The sequence below is a fragment of the Stegostoma tigrinum genome, chromosome 9 (genome assembly GCF_030684315.1).
Source record: "Stegostoma tigrinum isolate sSteTig4 chromosome 9, sSteTig4.hap1, whole genome shotgun sequence".
In the NCBI taxonomy this organism is placed as follows: Eukaryota; Metazoa; Chordata; class Chondrichthyes; order Orectolobiformes; family Stegostomatidae; genus Stegostoma; species Stegostoma tigrinum.
In genome coordinates, this window is record NC_081362.1 from 89,797,815 (window position 1) to 89,820,407 (window position 22,593).

At 45.0% G+C, this 22,593-nt stretch overlaps 1 protein-coding gene across 2 annotated transcripts in view; it reads left to right on the forward strand.

Annotated features, from left to right (window-relative positions):
* arfgef3 (ARFGEF family member 3) overlaps positions 1–22,593 on the forward strand; it is a 147,864-nt gene that overhangs the window by 60,580 nt on the left and 64,691 nt on the right. For both annotated transcript variants that reach the window (XM_059648743.1, XM_059648744.1), the window contains exons 10-16: positions 1,847–2,171; positions 2,968–3,080; positions 4,535–5,466; positions 13,008–13,174; positions 14,054–14,219; positions 20,175–20,282; positions 20,946–21,161. In XM_059648743.1, the coding sequence (XP_059504726.1) occupies positions 1,847–2,171; positions 2,968–3,080; positions 4,535–5,466; positions 13,008–13,174; positions 14,054–14,219; positions 20,175–20,282; positions 20,946–21,161 (2,027 nt within the window). The remainder of the gene's footprint in view (positions 1–1,846; positions 2,172–2,967; positions 3,081–4,534; positions 5,467–13,007; positions 13,175–14,053; positions 14,220–20,174; positions 20,283–20,945; positions 21,162–22,593) is intronic.

The window sequence follows — 22,593 nt, forward strand, 5'->3', positions numbered from 1 at the left end:
TGCATTTTAACTTCGGCCATCAACTTCATGGCTGATCTGTCAATTCTCAGCTCCATTTTCCTGACTTTTCCCCTGTAACCCGTCATTCCTTTACAGATTGAAAATCCATCTATCTCAGCCTTGAATATATTTAATGACTCAGCCTCTGCAGCCCTCTGTGGTAAAGAAGTCTACAGGTTCACTACCCTCTGAGAGAAGAAATTCCTCCTCATCTCTGTCTTAATTGTGCCACCCTTTATTCTAAGATTATGCCCTCTGGACCTAGACTTTCCCAGAAGGGAAAGCAACTTTTCCGCTTCAAGTTCCTAAGAATTTTGTATGTTTTAATAAGGTTGCATCTCACTCTAGTCTGTTCAACCTCTACAACTCATTGGTCAGACCATGTTTGGAGTATTGAGTTCAGTTCTGGGCACCTTATTTACAAACAAGGGATCACAATTTCAAGATTGTCAGCAGTAGAGCTAGGAGTGAGATGAGGAGAAACTTTTTTACTCAAAATCGTTAGGATTTGGGAGGCAGATTCTATAGGAGGTTTCAAAAGAGAGATGGATAAATATTTGAAAGTGATGAATTTAGAGGGCTATGGAGATAGGGCTGGTGCATGGGACTAGCTGCGTAGCTCTTTCAGGAGCTGATATGGACCTGATGGGTCGATTGGCCTTCTTCTGTGCTGGAACATTCTATGACCTGGGTCAGCTGTTCACTGATAGCTGTGCAAGCAGCTCTCTGCTGAGTTTCTGTTTGCAGCAATAGATTTCTGTTGCCAACTTGATGTCTCTATTACATGCTGTAGAAAACACCAACTGAAATGGTGTGGTGGCAAGCCCGGAAGTTGTTTGTCAATGAAGGAATAAAGACTAACAGCCTTCTGTTACGTTAGATTGTTGAGCTTTGAAAGGCCTCACAATCCACCCTAACCTTTCCTCGACTAGTTTTCCTTGTATTTCCCAGTACTTTTCCCCATGGAAAGGCAAACAGAAAACTGTTTGACCCATCAGGTAAGAGTAGATTGGCTGTCATTGTAATGACACTGGATTAATAGCCCAGAGGCTCAGGCTAATTATCTCAGGACATGAGTTCAAATTCCACCATGATGAAAATCTAAATTTAACCTAAATCTAAATGTACAATTAATGAGGCATTTCTTAAGCTGGTGCCAATCATTGTCCACATCCACATTAGTGTCCATGAAGAAGCAGTGATGGAGAGCAGATGAACAGATCTTAAATTTAGATTGACATTTAACTTTAGATTTTCATCGTGGTGGGATTTGGCCTCACTGACATTATAATGCTGTTGTCAAATAATTTCACTGAACCCATTGTGTAATTGGTCAAATCATTTCAAAGACAAAGAATTAACACTTAATTTTAACACAATTAGTGCCTGTGCCCACATTTTTCTGGGCCCCTAGCTGTGGAATTCCTTCAATAAACCTCTCTACCTCATCCTCCTTTAAAACTTTCTCAAAATCTTTTTGCCCAAGATTCTGGTCATCTGCTGTAATGTCTCCTTAAGTGGTTCAATGCTTATTTTGTAAGTGCCTGTGTGAGCTGCCTTGGAGCAGTGTATTATTATGTACGAGGTGCTATAAAAATACAAATTGTTGTTGGCTAGGCCCCAACTGAGGATAAGGCTTTCCTAAATCTCTCAATCTCTCTCTCTCCTTTAAGAGGCCACCTATTGTTGACTAAGTGGCAAGGTCACCAGTCCTACTGTGGGCCACTGCCCTCTGATAAATGCTCCTGTGTGAAGTATCCTGGTGACATTACTCTGTTCAAAGTGCTACTTAAATGTGAGTTGTTCTCCATGCTTCTTTCTTGAACCCCTTTCTGCGTTGTTGCAGGAAGCAGCTCTGTCCAGCTCTGATTGTTATCCTGGGCAACCCAATCCATGATAAGACCATCTCGTCAGGCCACGTCGCCTCGTTGACAGAGACTGAGGCTTCTTTGACCGGGGTCTCTGACCACGGCCGCGGATCAGGCTGTTCATCCACGGCACCAGCACTCATTGGACCGGTGGCACGCACGATCTACTACATAGCGGCGGAATTAGTGCGGCTGGTTGGCTGCCTGGAGTCACTGAGACCAGTCCTGCAGTCCCTTTACCATCGCCTCCTGCTGTATCCGCCACCACAACATCGAGTGGAGGCTATCAAGATCATGAAGGAGGTGGGTTGGTGTCTTTTATTCCACAGGTGAGATGGCCTAGTTGGTATCGCTGCTGGACATTTAATCCAGAGACAGCCTGGGGACCCAGTTTCGAATCCTACTGTTGGCAGATGGTGGAATTTGAATTCAGTAAGCATCTGGAACTAAGAGTCTAATGATGACCATGAACAGTTGTTGGGGAAAAGTCCATCTGGTTCACTAATATCCATTAGGGAAGGAAATTGCTCTCCTTACCCGGTCTGGCCTATATGTAACTCCAGACCAACAACAATATGAGTCTTAACTGCCTCTGGGCAATTAGGGATGGGCAATAATTGCCGGCCTTGCCAGCGACCCCCACATCCTATGAATAAACAAAAACAAAGGAGAGAATCCCACTGCCCTTTCCCATTCTGGGCCTGTAGACATGACTCCTGCCCCCCCCCCCCACCTACTCACCAACATGGTTCACTCTGAACTACACCCCCACCCCAAGTGACCTCACGAAGAGCTGAGCTGGGTTGAGGGAGGATTGTTGACCAAGGGAGTCTAATCTTGGTTGAAAGAGTGGACTTGGGATTTTTATGTGTGCCTCAGAGGGACACACAGGTCCTGAAATATGCCATCTCTGGCAGGACAGTACTGTCTCAGTGTGGCCACTGAGAGCGTTTGCTCCAATTTTGTGCTCAAAGTTCCCGTATGAGGATTTGAAACCATGACTAAGAGACTCCAAGGCAAGGTGGCATCCAATGGTGACTAGTTAGGACCGTGCTTTATTTTTAACCGTGTTAACTCAAATCCATGTGTATCGTGACAGGTCCTAGGCAACCCCCAGCGCCTGTATGATCTCGCTGGCCCAACCGTATATGAAGGGGAAACCAAGAGAAGGTCCAGCCAGAAGAGAAAATCTCACCTGGATCTTCACAAGATGTAAGTCACGTGCTCAATGGATCTGTCCTGTATATTGCTACTGGCTTATTTCATCAACAGTTTCCTCTTCTGTGTGTTAGGGGAGCTGTTGGTACATGGGAATGTCGCTGGCCAAGTAATCTATAAGCTGGAGACCCTCGCTAATGCTCCATGAACATGGGCTCAAATCCCAACACTACCCTTGCTGTATTATGAATCTAGTTACAATTCTGGAATGCAAAGGTGATCCTCGGGATTGTTGTAAAAACCCATCTGGTTAGTCAGTGCCCTTTAGCAAACGAAATCTGCCATCTTTAACTTGGCCAGCATGTGGACAAGGGAGAAGAATTGACCTGTTGGCTTTTCGCTCCTGTCCCACCATCCAATAAGGTCATGGTTGCTCTGATTTTAACCTTAACTCTACATTCCCACAAATCCCCAATAATCTTTCATCCACTTGGTCATCAAGAATTTATCCATCTCTGCTTAAAAACAATGAAAGTTTCTACATCCGCTGCTTTTTGAGGAAGGGAATTCCAAAGACTCACAACCTTCTGAGAGAAAACAAAACATTTCTTCATCTCTGTTTTAAATGGACAATGCCTTGTTTTTAAGCTATGACCCCTTGTTCTAAATTGGCCCATGACATGATGCATCCTTTCTACATCTAACTGGTCAGGGTCTTATATGTTTAAATTTAGTCATCTCTGACTCTTCTAAACTCCAGGGGATACAGACCCAGCCTGTCTTTCCACATCAGGCAATCCACTCATTCTAGAGATTAGTCTAACAAACCTCTTCATATGGCTGCATCCCCACAAACTGCCCCTGCAACGCCCTCAGTTTGAGGTTATTAGGGATGAACGATGAATGCTGGCTTTGCCGGAGGCTCCCACATCCCGTGAAACAATAATTATAATGTTAAGGTTATTTCCCCAAGTCCTACATTCCTCCACCAGAAGTAACAGTTTATCTAACAATCAGCAAGGTTCCTTTGATGGCACCTTCCAAACCCACAACTACTTACGTCTCGGAGGACAAGGGCAGCAGATACATGAGAACGCCAGCCCCTGCCAGTTCCCCTCCAAGCTACACACCATCCTGACTTAGAAATATATCACTACTCTTTCAATGTCGCTGGGTGGAAATCCCAGATTTCCCTCCCTAACTGCATTGTCAGTCTACCGATGGCTGATGGACCGAATGAAAATCTGGGATACATCACCTGTGAGGGTAGTTGAGGTGGGAAACCTCACAACTTGTAAAAGGTGCTGGATGAACTCTTGAAATGTTCATAACATTCAAGGCTCTGGGCCTAGCGCGGGAAAGCGAGGCTCGTGCAGGTTTAGTGTAGCTTTTGCGGTGTAGCTGGATGGGCCGAAGAGCCTGTTGTGTACTGTATGTTTCTCTGAAAAGAAGAGCGAGGATTCTTGAGGATTGACTTTTTACACTGTTATACTTTTCTTTCTCACCAGCATCATGGATGGAATGACAGAGGCCTGTGTCAAAGGAGGGATTGAGGCCTGCTACGTCTCAGTGTCTTGTGTCTGCTCCTTGTTGGCGGCCCTTGATGAGTTGAGCCAGGGGAAGGGGCTGAGTGAGGAGCAGGCGCGGCACCTGCTGAAGCACTCGGAGGAACTGAAGGGTGGCACCGAGTCCACCCGGGAGTCCATGGAGATCAGCGAGGCCGACTTCAGGTGGCAGAGGCACATCCTGTCGGCCGAGCAGGCTCACTGGGAGTCCAGCAACGAGAAGAGCCCTGACATCAGCATCAGCGTCACCACGGAAACCGGACGCACCACCCTAGAGGAGAGCATGGGGCAGACCACCCCGGAGGAGAACCCCTCGATTCTGAGAAACCACTTGGACTACTCTGCGGGCCTTGATGCTAATGAGGCACTGAGTAAACTGCCGGCCCTGGGATTGGAGCAGGCTGAAATGCTGGAAGGATTCCATCGAAACAACATGCACGCCTATCCTGATTTAGCCAACTTCCTGTCAGTCGACCCCAGAGTCAACAAACTGCCTGGTTCCCGATATAGCGAGAGTAACTTCAGCATTGACGAGCAGGACATTTCCAGGACTGAGTTCGACTCCTGCGATCAGTATTCAATGGCAGCTGAGAAAGACTCAGGCAGGTCAGATGTCTCAGAGATCGGCTCCGATAACTGTTCCCTGGCAGACGAAGAGCAGACGCCCAGGGACTGCCTGGGCCACAGGTCACTGCATGGAGCCACCCTGACACTGAAGGTCCTAAAGAACCAGGAGGCTGACCAACACAGTGCCCGGATATTCATCCAGTCTCTTGTCACGCTCCTCCCTCGCCTCCTGTCTCTCCAGAACACAGATGAAGTTGACTCATCCCTGCAGAGTTTTGCCTCTACGTTTTGCTCGGGTCTGCAGTCAGGTATCCCACACTGCTGCCTCCACCCTGCGCAATCCTCACTCCTTTCGACTGACCGAGTGGTGAAATCTGTGAGCCGTTTGTGGCCAACTTGGTTTTTAAGCTGTCGTGTAAAACCAGATGGGTCCAAAAACAGGAACAAGAGCAGATGGCTCCCACCTCTTACATTGATCGCTGTGAGGACAGAATATCTTGTTTCATGTTGCGCTCCTGAGCCTGGACATTTAATCTAGGCTGTCACTTAGTCCAGTGCAATGCTGAAGATGTGCTGCACTGTCAGAGCTACCGTCTTTCAGACGAGACGTTAAACCAAGGCTCTAGCTCTCTTTTTAGGTTGATATAGTATCCCTACTGTGTGGGAGCTGGCCATTTGGCCCATCAGGCCCATACTGATCTTTCAAAGAGCGTCACAACCAGACCCAACCCCACTGCCCTATCTCCACATTTCCCATGAGCAATCCACCTGACCTGCACATCTTTGGACTGTGGGAGGAAACCGGAGCACGCAGACACAGGGAGAATGTGCAAACTCCACACTGACAGGGTTGAATCAAACCCGGTTCCCTGGCACTGTGAAGCAGCAGTGCTAAGCACTGAGCCACCGTACCGCCCCCGTAAAGGATCCCCTTAAACCTGGAAAGATCCTCTTGAATCTCATCATTTTGATGACTGTTGGGGGTTGGGAATTGGTGGGGAGGCTCCAGTGTCTTGGTTTATATTTATCTGTTATCACTTAGATAGATTAGTTTAATAATTTCCCTCATTACTGTTCTGTGCTTGCTGTGTACAAATTGATGGCTGGGTTTTTTACCATCATGATTATACTGCACAAGTACTTCATTTGTTGAATTAGACAGCAAAAGACTTCCATAGATTTACAAAGATTTTGTTGTGAATCTATAGTATAGCACAGACGATAGTTTCTATAGTTTGGCACAGTTCTGAGCTTCCACCTTTCCATTCTGTTTCCCTTCTTTGTTCTGAAGCCATCCCACATTGGGGAAGGATTCAGCTGTACTTTTTCCTTTATTAGAAAGTGAAACTGCTCTCGAGAGGCTTTGTAACATTAACTGGAAGGGAAAGCAAGGTGAACTAAATCAGAATGCCATTGGATGAGAAAATAATTCACCCCAGTCCCTATGATGCCCACATAACCCAAAAATATTCTGGAATGCCAAGCTCTTTGAGGTACTGGGGCTGTGTACATAAAGGTGAGGCAGGTAGTCCAGGAACCTGGACCCCTTCTGTAGTTCTGAGGAAGGGTCACCGGACCCGAAACATTGACTTTGATTTTTTTCTTCGCAAAAGCTGCCAGACCTGCTGAGCTTTTCCAGCAACTTCTGTTTTTATCTCTTCTGTTGCCCACTGCCTTGGCCTATTGATGGCTACTTTAGCCACAGGGAGGTTCTCCAACCTACCCACCCTCAATCTCACCGAGTGCCTAAAGATCTGGAGCGTGGGGCTGAAATGCAAGCAGAGGGACAACAACAAATTCCTTAAGTAATTAAAAAGGGGCTGCAGTTTCCCAGAACCAAATACAAGTGGCCCACGGATTTCACAGCACCTCAAAATAAATGGGAGGGCCGTGGGTCTGTGAACCATCTTATTCTACGTTTGCAGGGCACTGCTGTATGCAGCAGCCTTCACCTCAGGTCCCTGATGGAAATTGAGGAGACAGGGATGTGATCGCTCTGGAGAGGGTGAAAAAGGGCTTTTTACCAGGATGTTGCTTGGGCTGGAGAGTTTCGGTTATGAGGAGAGATTGAATAGACTATGATCACTTTCCTTCGAGCTGAGAAGACATGAGAGGGGACATGAGTGAGGTGTATATGAGGGCCACAGATAGGGTAGACAGGAAGAAACTTTATCTCTTGATGGAGGGATCAGTGACCAGGGGCACAGCCTTAAGGTAAAGGGCAGGAGGTTTAGAGGAGATGTGAGGAAAAGAACCTTTTTACCCAGACAGTAGTGGCAGTCTGGAACTCACTAAGTTTAAGCGTGCTAGAGACAGAAACCCTCATCACATTGAAGAAGTATTTAGAGGTGCACTTACAATGCCAAAGCACACAAGGCAACGGCCCAAGTGCCTAGAAATGGGATTAGAATAGTCAGGTGGCTGTTATTGGCCAGCATGGACATGCTGGGCTGAAAGGCCTTTTTCTGCACAGTTGATCCGTATGAATCTGTGCCTCTTCCATTGGGTGTCCTCGTTGCCTGTAGGCAGAAAGGAAATGCCGATGTGTGCCTGGGTGGCAGGTAAAGGAGAAGAAGTGGATGGTGTTGGTGGCATGTGCAGGAAACTCCTCCATGCCACGCAGGCAGACTTATCTGTTAACTTTATATTAAGCCACCAGCAATCACCCGTGTTACAAAAGGCACATTTAACAAGCACTGCCCACTAGTGGCAGTGCAACAATAACAGAAGGGAAGTGGTGGGAAAGAGAGAGGGGTTTGAATTAAAATGAAGTTGGGGGAAGTGAGATAAAGCACTCCAACCCCATGGTGCCAACCCTTTAGAACTCTCCTCTTCAATACAAAGCCCATGAATTATCTCAGTCAACTCTGGAGCTGATCTATTTGAGCCTTAGTGGGACACACATTTTCCAAGTGTATGCTTAACTGGCTGCAAAGTGCTTTGGAACTTCCTGAGGTCATAACAGGTGCTATATAAAGGCAAGTATTTTCTTTATTGGTCCACACTGAATGGTTCCCCTTTTGCTTAATTATAGATTAGGGGTTGGTTAGTTCAGTTGGCTGGATGGCTGTTTTGTGATGCAGAGTGATGCCAACAGCATGGGTTCAGTTCCCACTCTGGCTGAGGTTACCATAAAGGACTTTTCTGCTTAATCTTGCTCTTCACCTCTGGGATAGTGGCCCTTAGGTTAAACCATCACCGGTCATCTCGCTTTAAAGGAAGAACAGAACTATGGTGAGTTTTATTATAGATAATTTAATAGAATCATGAGGGAGTTACTTACAGAGTAAACGGCTGGCTCTTTATTTAACCCTTAAAGTGCTTATCCTTGTAATAAAAGAAGACAAGAGATATTGAGGCTCTGACCAGAAAAAAGGAGACATGGCTCAGGTACAGGCAGCTGGGTCAAGGGAATCCCTGGAGGTACATGGGGGATACAGGAGTTTGCTGAAGAAGGAAATCAGGAGGGTGAAAAGGGGGCACGAGATAGCTTTAGCTGAGATGATTAGGGTGAATCCAAAGAAATTCTTTCAGTATACTAAAGGAAAAAGAATAACTAGAGAGAGAATAGGACCCCTCAAGGACTGAAGAGGACATGAATATGTGGAACCGCAGGAAATGGGTGAGGTCCTCAATGAATATTTCCCCTGTGTGTTTACCATGGAGAAAGACATGAAGAGTTGGGAACTTGGGGAAGTTCGTGGCGAAATCTTGGGGACAGTCCATATCGCAGTAGAGGAGTTGTTGGACATATTAGAATATATGAAGATGGATAAATCTTCTGGTCCTGATCAGACAAATCCAAGAACCCTGCAAGAGGCTACTGAAGGAATTGTGGGGGCCCTGGCTGACATATTTGCTTCATCATTAGCCTTGGGGGACACCCCAGAAGACTGAAGGGTAGAGAATGTGTGAGTGATAATGGGAACTGCAGATGCTGGAGAATCCAAGATAATAAAATGTGAGGCTGGATGAACACAGCAGGCCAAGCAGCATCTCAGGAGCACAAAAGCTGACGTTTCGGGCCTAGACCCTTCATCAGAGAATGTTGTGCCCTTATTAAAGAAGGGCTACAAAGAAAAACCCTGGGAATTATAGACCAGTAAGCTTAACGCCTATAGTAGGTAAGTTACTTGAGAAGATTCTGGGGGATAAGATACACATGCATTTGGAAAGACAGGGTTTGATTAGGAGTAGACAGCATGGCTTCGTGCATAGGAAATCATGCCTCACAAATTTGTTTGAGTTCTTTGATGAAGTGACCATGAAGGTCGATGAGGGCAGGGTGGTAAATGTAGTCTATATGGATTTCAGTCAAACCTTAGATGAGGTTCCACATGGTAGGCTGCTCTGGAAGATTAAATTGTGTGGAATCGAGGGAGAGCTGGAAAATTGGATACACAATTGGCTTAATGGTAGAAAGCAGAGTGTAATAGTGGAAGAATGCTTGTTGGACTGGAGGCCTGTGGCTAGTGGTATGCCCCAGGGGTCGGTGCTAGGCCCATTGCTGTTTTTTTTTATCTATATCAATGATTTGGATGAGAATGTACAAGCATTATTGGTAAGTTTGCATTAATATAGGTGGTATCATGGACAGTGAGAAAGGTTTTCAGAAATTACAGCAGGATCTTGATCAGCTGGGGAAGTGGATCAAGAAGTGGAAATGGAGTTTAATATAGATAATATGAGTTGTTGCATTTTGGAAAGTCAAATCAAGGGATGAGTTTCATGGTGGATAGCAGGGCCTTAAGGAATGTTGTGGAACGAGGGACCTTGGAGCTCAGGTACATGTGATAATGGGAACTGCAGATGCTGGAGAATCCAAGATAATAAAATGTGAGGCTGGATGAACACAGCAGGCCCAGCAGCATCTCAGGAGCACAAAAGCGGACGTTTCGGGCCTAGACCCTTCATCAGAGAGGGGGATGGGGTGAGGGTTCTGGAATAAATAGGGAGAGAAGGGGAGGCGGACCGAAGATGGAGAGAAAAGAAGATAGGTGGAGAGGAGAGTATAGGTGGGGAGGTAGGGAGGGGATAGGTCAGTCCAGGGAAGATGGACAGGTCAAGGAGGTGGATGAGGTTAGTAGGTAGGAGATGGAGGTGCGGCTTGGGGTGGGAGGAAGGGATGGGTGAGAGGAAGAACAGGTTAGGGAGGCAGAGACAGATTGGACTGGTTTTGGGATGCAGTGGGTGGAGGGGAAGAGCTGGGCTGGTTGTGTGGTGCAGTGGCGGGAGGGGACGAACTGGGCTGGTTTTGGGATGCGGTGGGGGAAGTGGAGATTTTGAAGCTGGTGAAGTCCACATTGATACCATTGGGCTGCAGGGTTCCCAAGCGGAATATGAGTTGCTGTTCCTGCAACCTTCGGGTGGCATCATTGTGGCACTGCAGGAGGCCCATGATGGACATGCCATCTAAAGAATGGGAGGGGGAGTGGAAATGGTTTGCGACTGGGAGGTGCTACACCTGCCCCCACACCTCCTCCCTCACCCCTATCCCAGGCCCCAAGATGACATTCCACATTAAGCAGAGGTTCACCTGCACATCTGCCAATGTGGTATACTGCATCCACTGTACCCGGTGTGGCATCCTCTACATTGGGGAAACCAAGCGGAGGCTTGGGGACCGCTTTGCAGCACACCTCCGCTCGGTTCGCAATAAACAACTGCACCTCCCAGCGCAGTACAGGCCCTTCGGCCCTCGATGTTGCGCCGACCTATGAAACCAATCTGAAGCCCATCTAACCTACACTATCCCATTATCATCCATATGTTTATCCAATGACCATTTAAATGCCCTTAAACTTGGTGAGTCCACTACCGTTGCAGGCAGGGCATTCCAACGCCTTACTACTCTCTGAGTAAAGAACCTACCTCTGACATCTGTCCTATACCTTTCACCCCTCAATTTAAAGCTATGTCCCCTCGTGCTAGCCATCACCATCCAAGGAAAAAGGCTCTCACTGTCCACCCTATCTAATCATCTGATCGTCTTGCATGTCTATATTAAGTCACCTCTTAACCTTCTTCTCTCTAATGAAAACAGCCTCAAGTCCCTCAGCCTTTCTTCGTAAGACCTTCCCTCCATACCAGGCAACATCCTAGTAAATCTCTTCTGCACCCTTTCCAAAGCTTCCACATCCTTCTTATAATGCGGTGACCAGAACTGTACACAATACTCCAAGTGCGGCCGCACCAGAGTTTTGTACAGCTTCACCATAACCTCTTGGTTCCGGATCCCGATCCCTCTATTAATAAAAGCTAAAACACTGTATGCCTTCTTAACAGCCCTGTCAACCTGGGTGGCAACTTTCAAGGATCTGTGTACATGGACACCAAGATCTCTCTGCTCATCTACACTGCTAAGAATCTTACCATTAGCCCTGTACGTTGCCTTCCGGTTACTCCTACCAAAGTGCATCACCTCACACTTGTCTGCATTAAACTCCATTTGCCATCTCTCAGCCCAGCTCTGCAGCTTATCTATGTCTCTCTGGAACCTACAGCATCCTTCGTCACTATCCACAACTCCACCGACCTTAGTGTCATCTGCAAATTTACTAACCCATCCTTCTACGCCCTCATCCAGGTCATTTATAAAAATGACAAATAGCAGTGGACCCAACACCGACCCTTGCGGTACACCACTAGTAACTGGTCTCCAGGATGAACATTTCCCATCAACTACCACCCTCTGTCTTCTTTCAGCAAGCCAATTTCCGATCCAAACTGCTATATCTCCCACAATTCCATTCCTCCGCATTTTGTACAATAGCCTATTGTGGGGAACCTTATCGAACGCCTTGCTGAAATCCATATACACCACATCAACCGGTTTACTCTCATCTACCTGTTTGGTCACCTTCTCAAAGAACTCAATAAGGTTTGTGAGGCACAACCTTCCCTTCACAAAACCGTACTGACTATCCCTAATCAATTATTCTTTTCTAGATGATTATAAATCCTATCCCTTATAACCTTAGGGTATTTGGATGAATACATGGATAGGAAAGGATAGAAGGACATGGATCAAGTGCAGAGAAATAGGGTTAGCGTGGATAGACATTTTGGTCAGCATGGGCCGGTTTGGGCTGAAGGGCCCATCTCCGTTCTGTGGAACTCTATGACTACGATAGTTTAAGCCTTTGTGTAATCAGTCAAAGCTGTATGTAGACCAGCGATAGATTGTTCCAAGCTGTTGGTCGCACTTTGACAGTTGGTAACTGTCTCTCGTCGTGTATGCTTACTCAGTTCTGAGTGAAAGGTCATCAGCTCGAAGACTGGAGTATGTATTCAGGTTCCTGTTCTTGGTGTGGATGCGGAGGGAGTGCTGCACAGTCAGAAGTGGATGAGACATTAAATCGAGGAATATCTTCTCTTTCAGGTGGATGTGAAAACTCCATGGGATGATTTTAAAGACAAGTGAGAGAGTTCTCCCTAGCGCCCCGGTCAAAATTTACCCCTCAGTCAACGTGGCTGCAGCAGATAATTTGGTTATTGTCACCATGCTGTTGTGGGATCTTGCTGTGTGCATATTGGTTGTCACGTTTGCTGCATGACAGCAGTGACCTCACCACAAAAGTGGCTGCAAAGCACTTTGGGAAATCATAAGTAGTTATATAAATGCAGGTTCTGGCTTTCTGATGGAAATGCCTGAGGTACAGCAGTACACTCACTGAACCCTATGCGTTCAACAGAACATCCTCCAATCCACTCCCCCCACCCCGAGCCACTCCAAAGAGGGAATGGTCTCCCCATTTCATTTCACGATGGTAACATTGATTGTGAGTGTCCTGCCATTGCTCAGCAGCTGATGTGGTGACAGACTCGTGTGTGTCTATGTCTGTTCTAGAACTGTTACATTCTCCGGGCATCGACGGCAGTGAGGGTCCCTGCTGTCAGACACTGATGAATGCAGATGGATTGTACCTGGTGGCTTTCCACGCGCTGTCACTCAACCTCAAGCTGATCGCCTGTGATTACTACCGAAAGAAACCAGCACCCGTCCCTGCATCATTGGTAAGCACTTGGTCTTTGGGTTTTGGCCTTTGGATTAAACAGCACCTCATGCAGGAGGGTTTCTCCCTTGGCTTCAGAGTCTACAGTGCCATATGGCAGGGAATTCTAAGATTTTGACCCAGTGACAGTGAAGGAACAGTAATACATTTCTGGATGCTGACCGACAGGGAGGGGAAATTGTAGGGGGTCGTGTCCTTATGTATCTGCTGCCCTTGTTGTTCTAGATGGAAATAGTTGTAGAAACTGCTGTCTAAGGATCTTTGGTGAATTACTTCAGTGGAACTTTAGTTTGGAATTATATTCAGCACGGACCTGATGGACCAGAGGCTCTATTTCCGTGCTGTATGACCCTATGACTCTATGACAATGAAATTAACAGACAGGGAATCTCCTTGAATTGGTGTTCGGGTAAATTCCAGTCGGTCTGTAATAATGGGTCATGTACTTTCATCCCCCAGCCCCTTGACACCTCTTGATTGTGCTCACATTATCTGTGTTTCCCAGTAGTCCCAGTAAGAATGTCTAACAAATGATTGAAACATGAACATAATTACTATTATGCAACAAACTACATCTTGTTTAAGACAAGGCTCTGTTCTTCTTAACACTCGATAGTAGTTGTTGGTTGTTCCACTACAAACCAGTGTTCCAGTCCAAGAGAAAGGACTTGTGGCAGATTCCTTCTAACTCCCACTAAAAGTCTCCACGAAGACCAGAACAGTTATTCCTGTTGAGAGTATGTGCTGACCAACTCTGTGTATAGACTCACCCAGTTGTCATTTATTTTAAGGTGCCAAGCATCAGGGGCTAGAGCTAATAACTGCTGTTGATAAATATGATTGTACAGTGGTTTTGAGATGCTTGGTTGTGTTTCTGCAGAAGGAGTTTGTGAGGCAGGTTCAGAGCAGTCGGGTTCTGATGGTGCTGTCACAGGCCTGGATCGAGGAGCTTTACCACCAGGTGCTTGACCGGAACCTGCTGGGTGAAGCTGGGTACTGGGGAACGGCAGAGGAACATGGTCTGCCTTTCATCATTATGTTAACTGGTGAGTTGTCCATCCATCATTCTTAACTTCATGGAACGGGATAAAGAATGAATCTTCACCGAAATGTATGATGGAAGAGTATGTGGGAAAGTTCTGCCTCTCCCTGCTGTCTATTGCTTACCACTTTGGTGAATGTGCTTTCAGCCACCCAGGTATTATATCCCAAAATTCCTTCTCTAAATCTTTCCATCTCTCTACTTTCTCCTCTCTTAACGGTGCTCCTTAAAACCTGCCCCTTTTCACCAGCTCTTTCGTTACCTTTTCCAGTATCCCCTTATGTTGCTCCGTGTCAGATTCTGGATTCTCATCCCTGTTGTGAAGGAAGCATTTTGGGGTGTTTTGCGATGTTAAAAGAATGAGGAAATGCAAAGTATTGTTGCTGTAGATGCGGACAGGATACAGTCCCATCTAATGGCTGCACCCTGCACCGACTCTGGTTTTGTTTACATTGGATATTCCTATTATACTTTCACTGTACCTTGTACCTCAAGGGCATTGATGCCACACCATCGTTGTTGTGCAACGGATATAGGAACTTGGCATCCACTTTATCCATAGGCACACGTGTAATTCACCACCACGCACTAATGTCTGGTCTCCACCTATTTACTTACCTGATCTCAGAACCCCACCTTTTCCACTTCATTCTCCATTTCTTACCCTGAGCCTCTCACATTTCACTCTCCATACCTTGGCCTCTTTGCTTGCCGTCCTGCTTGCTGTTATACACCAGATCTGAACACTTCAGTAGAGATTTCACATTCATACCTGGAGCCTGCACTGCTGTAAGTGCCTGGAATTCTTTTAATACTCATAATATGTGCAGGATAACTATCTTCACTTAATACTTCTTGCTTTAGAAATCAGGAGATACTAAGGAGTGCAGATCTTTAAGTCAGAGTAGATACTGCTTTAGAAATCAGCCTGCTTTTATCAGGGCATATTGCTGTAATTTCAGTCATGAGTTATGGTAGCAATAGTTCAGAGAATCTGAAGCTTCTTTGGTGTTGTCTTAAATATAAGTAGAATATATAGACTTCAATCTAGACTGTTTAAATAGATTCTGCGGATTATAGTTATGCACTGTTTAATTAGATCCTAAAGACTATTGTCGGATTCTGGATAATCCAAGATGGAGGGTGGGAAAAAGTTGTGGCTGTAAGAGCCGCTCCTTTTTTGAGGTATTTTCCGTGTTGGAGCTGATTTCCTTGAATTCTAGGAGCCATAATTACTGTTCTTTAAGCTGTTACATTGTTTTGAAAGTTTGGGAAAGAAAAGATCAAAACAACAGCATTTTAAAAAGGAGGAAGACAGACAAAGGTAGTGACCACATAGACAGTGAAAGTAACCTACACTGATGTCTGATCCAGCAGTGAATCTGCACAGCTGACTGTTCCGCTGTTTGATTTCAAGTATCCCTGGACATCGGAGTTCATCTACGAAAAAAATTAACAAACTGCAAAATTCATCACTGACCTTGCAGAAACTTGTGTGAGAGAGTTCACAGCTCACCTCACTGTTTTATTTCCCTAAATACACAATAGTGAGTAGTGTGAGAGATAGTAGGGACTGCAGATGCTGGAGAATCTGAGATAACAAGGTGTAGGGCTGGATGAACACAGCAGGCCAAGCAGCATCATAGGAGCAGGAAGGCTGACGTTTCAGGCCTAGACCCTTCATCAGAAAATGACCCTTTCTGAGGAAGGGTCTAGGCCCGAAACATCAGCCTTCCTGCTCCTATGATGCTGCTTGGCCTGCTGTGTTCGTCCAGCCCTACACCTTGTTATCTCAGTGAGTAGTGTGAGTTCTTTTTTGATTAAATGTTTTATTGAGATCTATCTCTGGATTAAACTTTAAAAATATAAAATGTAGGTACTTAGTTAGCCTGGAGCAGTGTTTTTTAGAGCTATAAGACTGTGCTATTTTCTGGGTCTGTAGATTGTTAAGGTGCAAAGATGGCCTTTTGTAGAATGATGTGCTCTTTCCTGTCAGATGTGGGAGATTAGGGAGAATTTCCATGTTACCGATGACTATGTCTTCAGGAAGTATGCTTGGTTGCAAATCCTCTCGGATTGCATGGATCAGTTGGAGAGGCAGTTAGGGGCAATGAGAAATTTACAGGAGCTGGGGGATGTGATGAATGGTAGTTGCACGAAAGGAGTTAACTGAAGATACAGGATGGGTTACCTCCAGGAAAGGTACAAGACGGAGAAGGGTGGTACAGGAGTCTCCTATGTCTCTCCCCATCTCAAACAAGTACATTTTTTTGGAAAATGTAGGCTGTGATTGACCGTCACGGGAATGACAGCCAGGTTTCTGATGCCGAGACTGGCTCTAATATATTGAGGGGTACACCAGGTTCCAAGCGATTGACTTCGATAGGGGACTCTCTAGTCAGAGGCACAGATAGTTGTTTCTGTGGTTGAGAGCGAGAAACCAGAATGGTGTGTTGGCTCCCTGGTGCCAGGATCAAGGATATCTCAGAGAGGGTGTAGAATATTCTCAAAGGGGAGAGGGCCCAGCAGGAGGTCGTCGTACTCATTGGAACTGATGACATAGGAAGAGAAAAGGATGAGATTCGGAGGAGGCAATATAGGGATGATAGGCAGGAAATTAAAAAGGAGATCCTTGAGAGTAGTAATAGCTAGATTCCCTGGTGCCACGAGCTAGTGAGGGTAGGAATAGGAGAATGATTGCGTGGCTGAGGAGCTGATGTGGGGGAGAAGGATTCACACTTTTCTATCTTTGGAATTTGTCCTGGGATAGAAGTGACCTGTGTAAGAAGGATGGATTGCACCTGAATTGGAAGGGAACAATATGTTGGTGAGAGACTTGCTAGAGCTGTTTGGGATGATTTAAGCTAGTAAGTCGGGGTGAGGTGTTGTGCAGGAAGAAAGTGAGGAAAGAGATCATTCTGAGACTGGTACATTTGGGAAAAGGAGCAAATCAAACAGTCAGGCAGGCAGGACCAAAGCAGAGAACAAGGTAGGACTGATAAATTAAACTGCATTCATTTCAATGCAAGAGGCTTAACACATACCACAGATGAACTCAGGGCATGGTTGGGAACATGCCATAGCACTTACAGAGACAAGGCTCAGGGATGGACTAGATTAGAAACTTAATGTTCTATGGTGTAGATACGATAGAAAGGGAGCACGAGAGGAAGGGGAGTGGCGTTTTTGATTAGGGATAAAATTATAGCTGTACTTACGGATGATATTCCTGTGAATACATTCAGGAAAGTTATTTGGGTGGAAATAAGAGGATGATCGCCTTATTGGGTTTGTACTATCAACCCCTCAAAAGTCAGCAACAAATTGAGAAATAAATTTGAAGGAGATCTCAGTTATCCGTAAGAAACATAGGGTGTTATGGCAAGGGATTTTAACTTTCTAAACATAGACTGGGACTGCCATCGTGTTAAGGCTTTGAATGGAGAGGAATTTGTTAAGTGCATACAAGAAAATTTTCTGATTTAGTATGTGGATTTATCTACTTGTGAAGGTGCAAAACTTGACCTACTCTTGGGAAATAAGGCTGGACAGGTGACTGAGGTGTCAGTGGGGGGTCACTTTGGGGCCAGAGACCATAATTCTATTAGTTTTAAAATAGTGATGGAAAAGGATTGACTGAATCTAAAACTCAGTTCTAAACTGGGGGAAAGCCAATTTTGATGGTATTAGGCAAGAACTTTCAAATATTGATTGGGCGTGGATGTTCACAGGTAAAGGGATGGCTGCAAAAAGGGAAGCATTCAATAATGAGATAACGAGAGTATAGAGACAGTATGTTCCTGTTAGTGTGAAGGGCAAGAATGGTAGGTGTAGGGAATGTTGGATGGCTAAAGAAATTAAGGTTTTGATCAAGAAAAAGAAGGAAGCATATGTAAGGTATAGACAGCAGGGATCGAATGAATCCCTAGAAGAGTATAAAGGCAGCAGGGAGTATATGTAAGAGGGAAATCAGAAAGGCAAAAATGGGACATGAGATAGCTTTGGCAAATAGGGTGAAGAAGAGGTTAAGGGATTCTACAAATACATTAAAGGTGAAAGGGTACCTAGGGAGAGAGTGAGGTCCTGTAGGGCCACCTATGTGTGGAACCTGTGCAGATGGGGGACATACTAAACAAGTATTTGCATCATTGTTTATTGTGAAGAAAGATATGGAAGATATCAAACATGGGGAAAAAATAGCTACATCTTGAAAAATGCCCCTATTACAGAGGAGGAGATGCTGGAAAGCTTAAAACATATAAGGGTGGATAAATCCCAGGGACCTGATCAGGTGTACCCTACAACTCTATGGGAAGCTAGAGAAGAGATTGTTGAGCCCCTTGCTGAGTTATTTGTGTCATTGATAGCCACAGGTGAGGTGCCAGAAGACTGGAGTTTGGCTAACGTGTTGCCACTATTTACGAAAGGTGGTATGGAAAAGCCAGGGATCCACAGGCTGGTGACGCTAACATGGGTGGTGGGCAAGTTGTTGGAGAGAATCCTGAGGGGTAAGATTAACATGTATTTGGAAAGGCAAGGACTGATTAGGGATGGTGAAAATGGCTTTGTCATGAGAAATCATAACTCACTAACTTGATTGAGTTTTTTGAAGAAGTAATGAAGAGGATTGATGAGGGCAAGGCGATGGATGTGAGCTATATGGACTTTTTGTTATTTATATAAATGATTTGGATGTGAACATTGGAGGTACGGTTAGTTTTAGTAAGTTCACAGATGATACCAAAACTGGAGGTATAGTGAACAATGAAGAAAGTTTCCACAGAGTATACTGGGCTCTTGATCAGATGGACCATTAGGCTGAGAACTGGCAGGTGGAGGTTAATCAGATAAATGTGGTGTTGCATTTTGGAAAGGCAGATCAGGGCAGGACTTACACACTTAATGGTAAGGTCCTGGGATATGTTGCTGAACAAAAAGATCTTGGAGTGCAGGTTCATAGTTCCTTGAAAGTGGAGTCCCAGGTAGATAGGATAGTGAAGAAGGCATTTGGTATGATTGCCTTTATTGGTCAGGACATTGAGTACAGGAGTTGGCAGGTCATGTTGTGGCCATACAGGACATTGATTAGACCACTGTTGGAATAATGTGTGCAGTTCTGGTCTTCCTGTTATAGAAAGTATATTGTTAAATTTGAAAGGGTTCAGAAAAGATTTACAAGGATATTGCTGGGGTTGGAGAGTTTGAGCTATGGGGAGAGGCTGAATAAACTGGAGCTACTTTCCCTGGAGCATGTGAGGCTGAGGGGTGACCTTATAGAAGTTTATGTGATCGTGAAGAGGGTGGATAGGGTAAAATAAACAAGGTCTCTTCCCTAGGATGGGGAAGTCCAACACTAGAGGGCACAGGTTTAAGGTGAGAGTGAAAAAGGGGAAACTTATTCACACAGAGGGTGGTGCATATATGGAATAAGCTGCCAGAGGAAGTGATGGAGGCTGGTACAGTTACAATACTTAAAAGATATCTGAAAGGGTGCATGAACAAGGGTTGAGAACTATATCGGCCAAATGCTGGCAAATGGGACTGGATTTATTTCGAATATCTGCTCAGGATGAATGAGTTGGACCAATGGGTCTGTGTCCATGCTGTACAGCTCTATGGCTCTCTGACTCTAGTGGTCTATTTAAGTAGATTCAATAGACTGTCGGCTGTATAATGTTTAGAATGATTTTGTAGACTGTTTGCTACACTGAACTACTTTAAATAAATTCTATAGACTGCTTGTTGTACTGTAATGTTGAAATAGATTCTGTGGACTGCTTGCTACAGTGTGCTGTTTAAATAGACTGTCTGCTGATTATGTAGTTTTATTTGCTGCAACATAGACTGTTTTTTATGAGTGCTTCCACCCTGTCTCCAACTGATTGGAAGACACAATGGTGTCAACAGGACCTGTGCATTAAACATGCTAAATCAGTGCTGTTCTGTGTTTTATTTGCAGATATGGATGGCCTGGGAAGCAGTGCAATAGGAGGGCAAATGGTCAGCACAGCAGCAGAACAATCTCCTCTTGCCCAGGAAAAGAACACCCCCGATTCTGTGACTGCAGGTAAAAGTTAGGAGCGAGAGTAGGCGTCTGAACCTTGGGGCCTGCTTCACCATTCAATAAGTTGGTGGCTGATCTGATTATGGCCTAAACTCTGCTTTTCTATCTGTGTCATCGTAACCGTCGCATCCCTGTAACCCAAGTTTGAATATATTCAATGACCCAGTCTTCACTGGTCTCTGGGGAGAGACTTCCACACTCTATAGAATCTCTGAGAGAAAGCTAATTCTCTTCACATTGATCTCAAATGGGAGTCTCCTGATTTTTTAATTCTATCCCCGAGTTCTGGTCTCTCCTACATCCTCTCATCAGCCAAGACTTTTGCATCTCACATGTTTCAGTAAGATCACTTCTCTTTCTGTATCTTGCCACATTACGCTGAAGAACTGGTTTATTTTCTAGCTCCTTGTGGGAGCCATTCGGACAAAGCTGCTACTAGATTTGACCTACCAGTGAGTGTTTGGCTTTGTTAAAACCTCACTCAAAAGTCCACAAAAGAGAAGCTATGGATGTTCCCTTTACAGCAAAGAGGGTCCAGATAAGATTTAATAAAGGTGCTCAATTGTGTGGTAGAGTAATTTACAAAATACTTAAAGGGATAAACATGGTAGATGTAGGCAAGCCTCTGAAATGGATATTTTTATCTCTTGTATTTTTCTTTATCAGGAATGTGTTTTGCCCGGTTCATTCTGATTGGCTGCTGGAAGAACCTGATTGACACGCTCTCTACTCCCCTTACCGGTCGGGTGGCTGGCAGTTCCAAGGGTCTGGCATTCATACTGGGCACAGAGGGCATTAAGGAGCAGAACCAGAAGGAGAGGGATGCCATCTGCATGAGCCTGGATGGTCTCCGCAAAGCAGCTAGGCTCAGCTGTGCACTAGGTATGTGGGCATTGCCTGTTTGTTTTTAGTGCTGGTCCGTCACTCTGACATCCCATCCCTATGCCTCACAGTACTCCTAAAGTATTGTATGTACTCAAGTAATAGCCAATCAGTTGTGACAATGCTGTGACTTCAAGAGGTGTACTTTGTCCTGGTTTCTTTTAAGATATAGATTGAACAAGAAATGCCAAGCAGTCTGTAGTAATGTAAACAGCTTGTGAAGCCTTTGGGGGGATTTTCTGTAAAGTTGGAACAGTAGAAGCAGCCTTGATGGGTGTGGCCAGCCCTCTCAGAACAGGATTTATAGCTTTTTTAGCTTTAAGATTCAGCAGAAGCTGCTAGAGTCTTGAAGAAGCAGAAGCTATTTTCTCCTCTCTCTCAGTTACAGCTAGATGCTGGGGTTTCTAAAACCTACTGCGGGCTTTGCGCATGAGAAAATCTGTTTTCTGAATTTGCCTTTTTGCCCGAGGGGTGTGTTTATGGGACTTTAGTATATTGCAACAGTTAATTAGTCATGCTTACTGTGTATTATTCAGTTAAGTTTTCCAATAGATTTAAGTTACTCTAAGTTCTTTCTTTTGTTGTATTTTAACTGTAGTGTTTTGCTTAACATTGAGTAATTTGACCAATCAAATTGTGTCTGGAACACAGCACGTCACATTTACCTTTAAAATAAGAAAAAATTAGGGTCTAGGCTACCTTCTCAAAATATTCTGAGGGAGCCTGGTCTGGTCTGTAACAAAGTTGACCCCCGATGTTTGGCACAAGCATCCTTTGTTTTACAAGTATCTTGTCTTTGAAGCAGAGTTTGGTCGGAACAGTCAAATGAGTGTTTTTCCTAATTGCTGTTTCCTCTTTTAAATGTCACCCAACTGGCAGATAACCTGGGCCAGCTATTTTGTGCTGAGTTCAGGACCTTAGCCAGCAACCAGTGCCAGTATCATTCTTGGCAGTTCCAAAGGTTTTCAATCCCTCCACAAGACCTTTAGATAGAGCCAGTTGAGTCATGCAGCATGGAACCAGACCCTTTGGTCTACCCAGTCTATGCCAAACACAATCCCAAACTAAATTAGTCCCACCTGTCTGGTCCTGGCCTGTATCCCTCCAAGCCGTTCCTATTTATGTATCTCTCCAAATATCTTTTATGTTGGAGCAGAAGTAGGCCACTCAGTCCATCAGATTTTCTCCACCAATCAATGAGATCATGGTTAATGTGATAATCCTCAATTCGAGTTTCCTGCTTTATTCCATAACCCGTGATTCCCCTGATGGTGAATTTTTTTTCTTATTTCAGCCTTGAATGTACTTAATGATCCAGCATTGACAATGTCTATGGCAAAGAATTCCACAGATCCACTTCCCTCTGGGAGAAGGAATTCATCCTCAGTCTGTTTAATATAGGTGCCTCCTTACTCAGACTCTCCCACAAGGG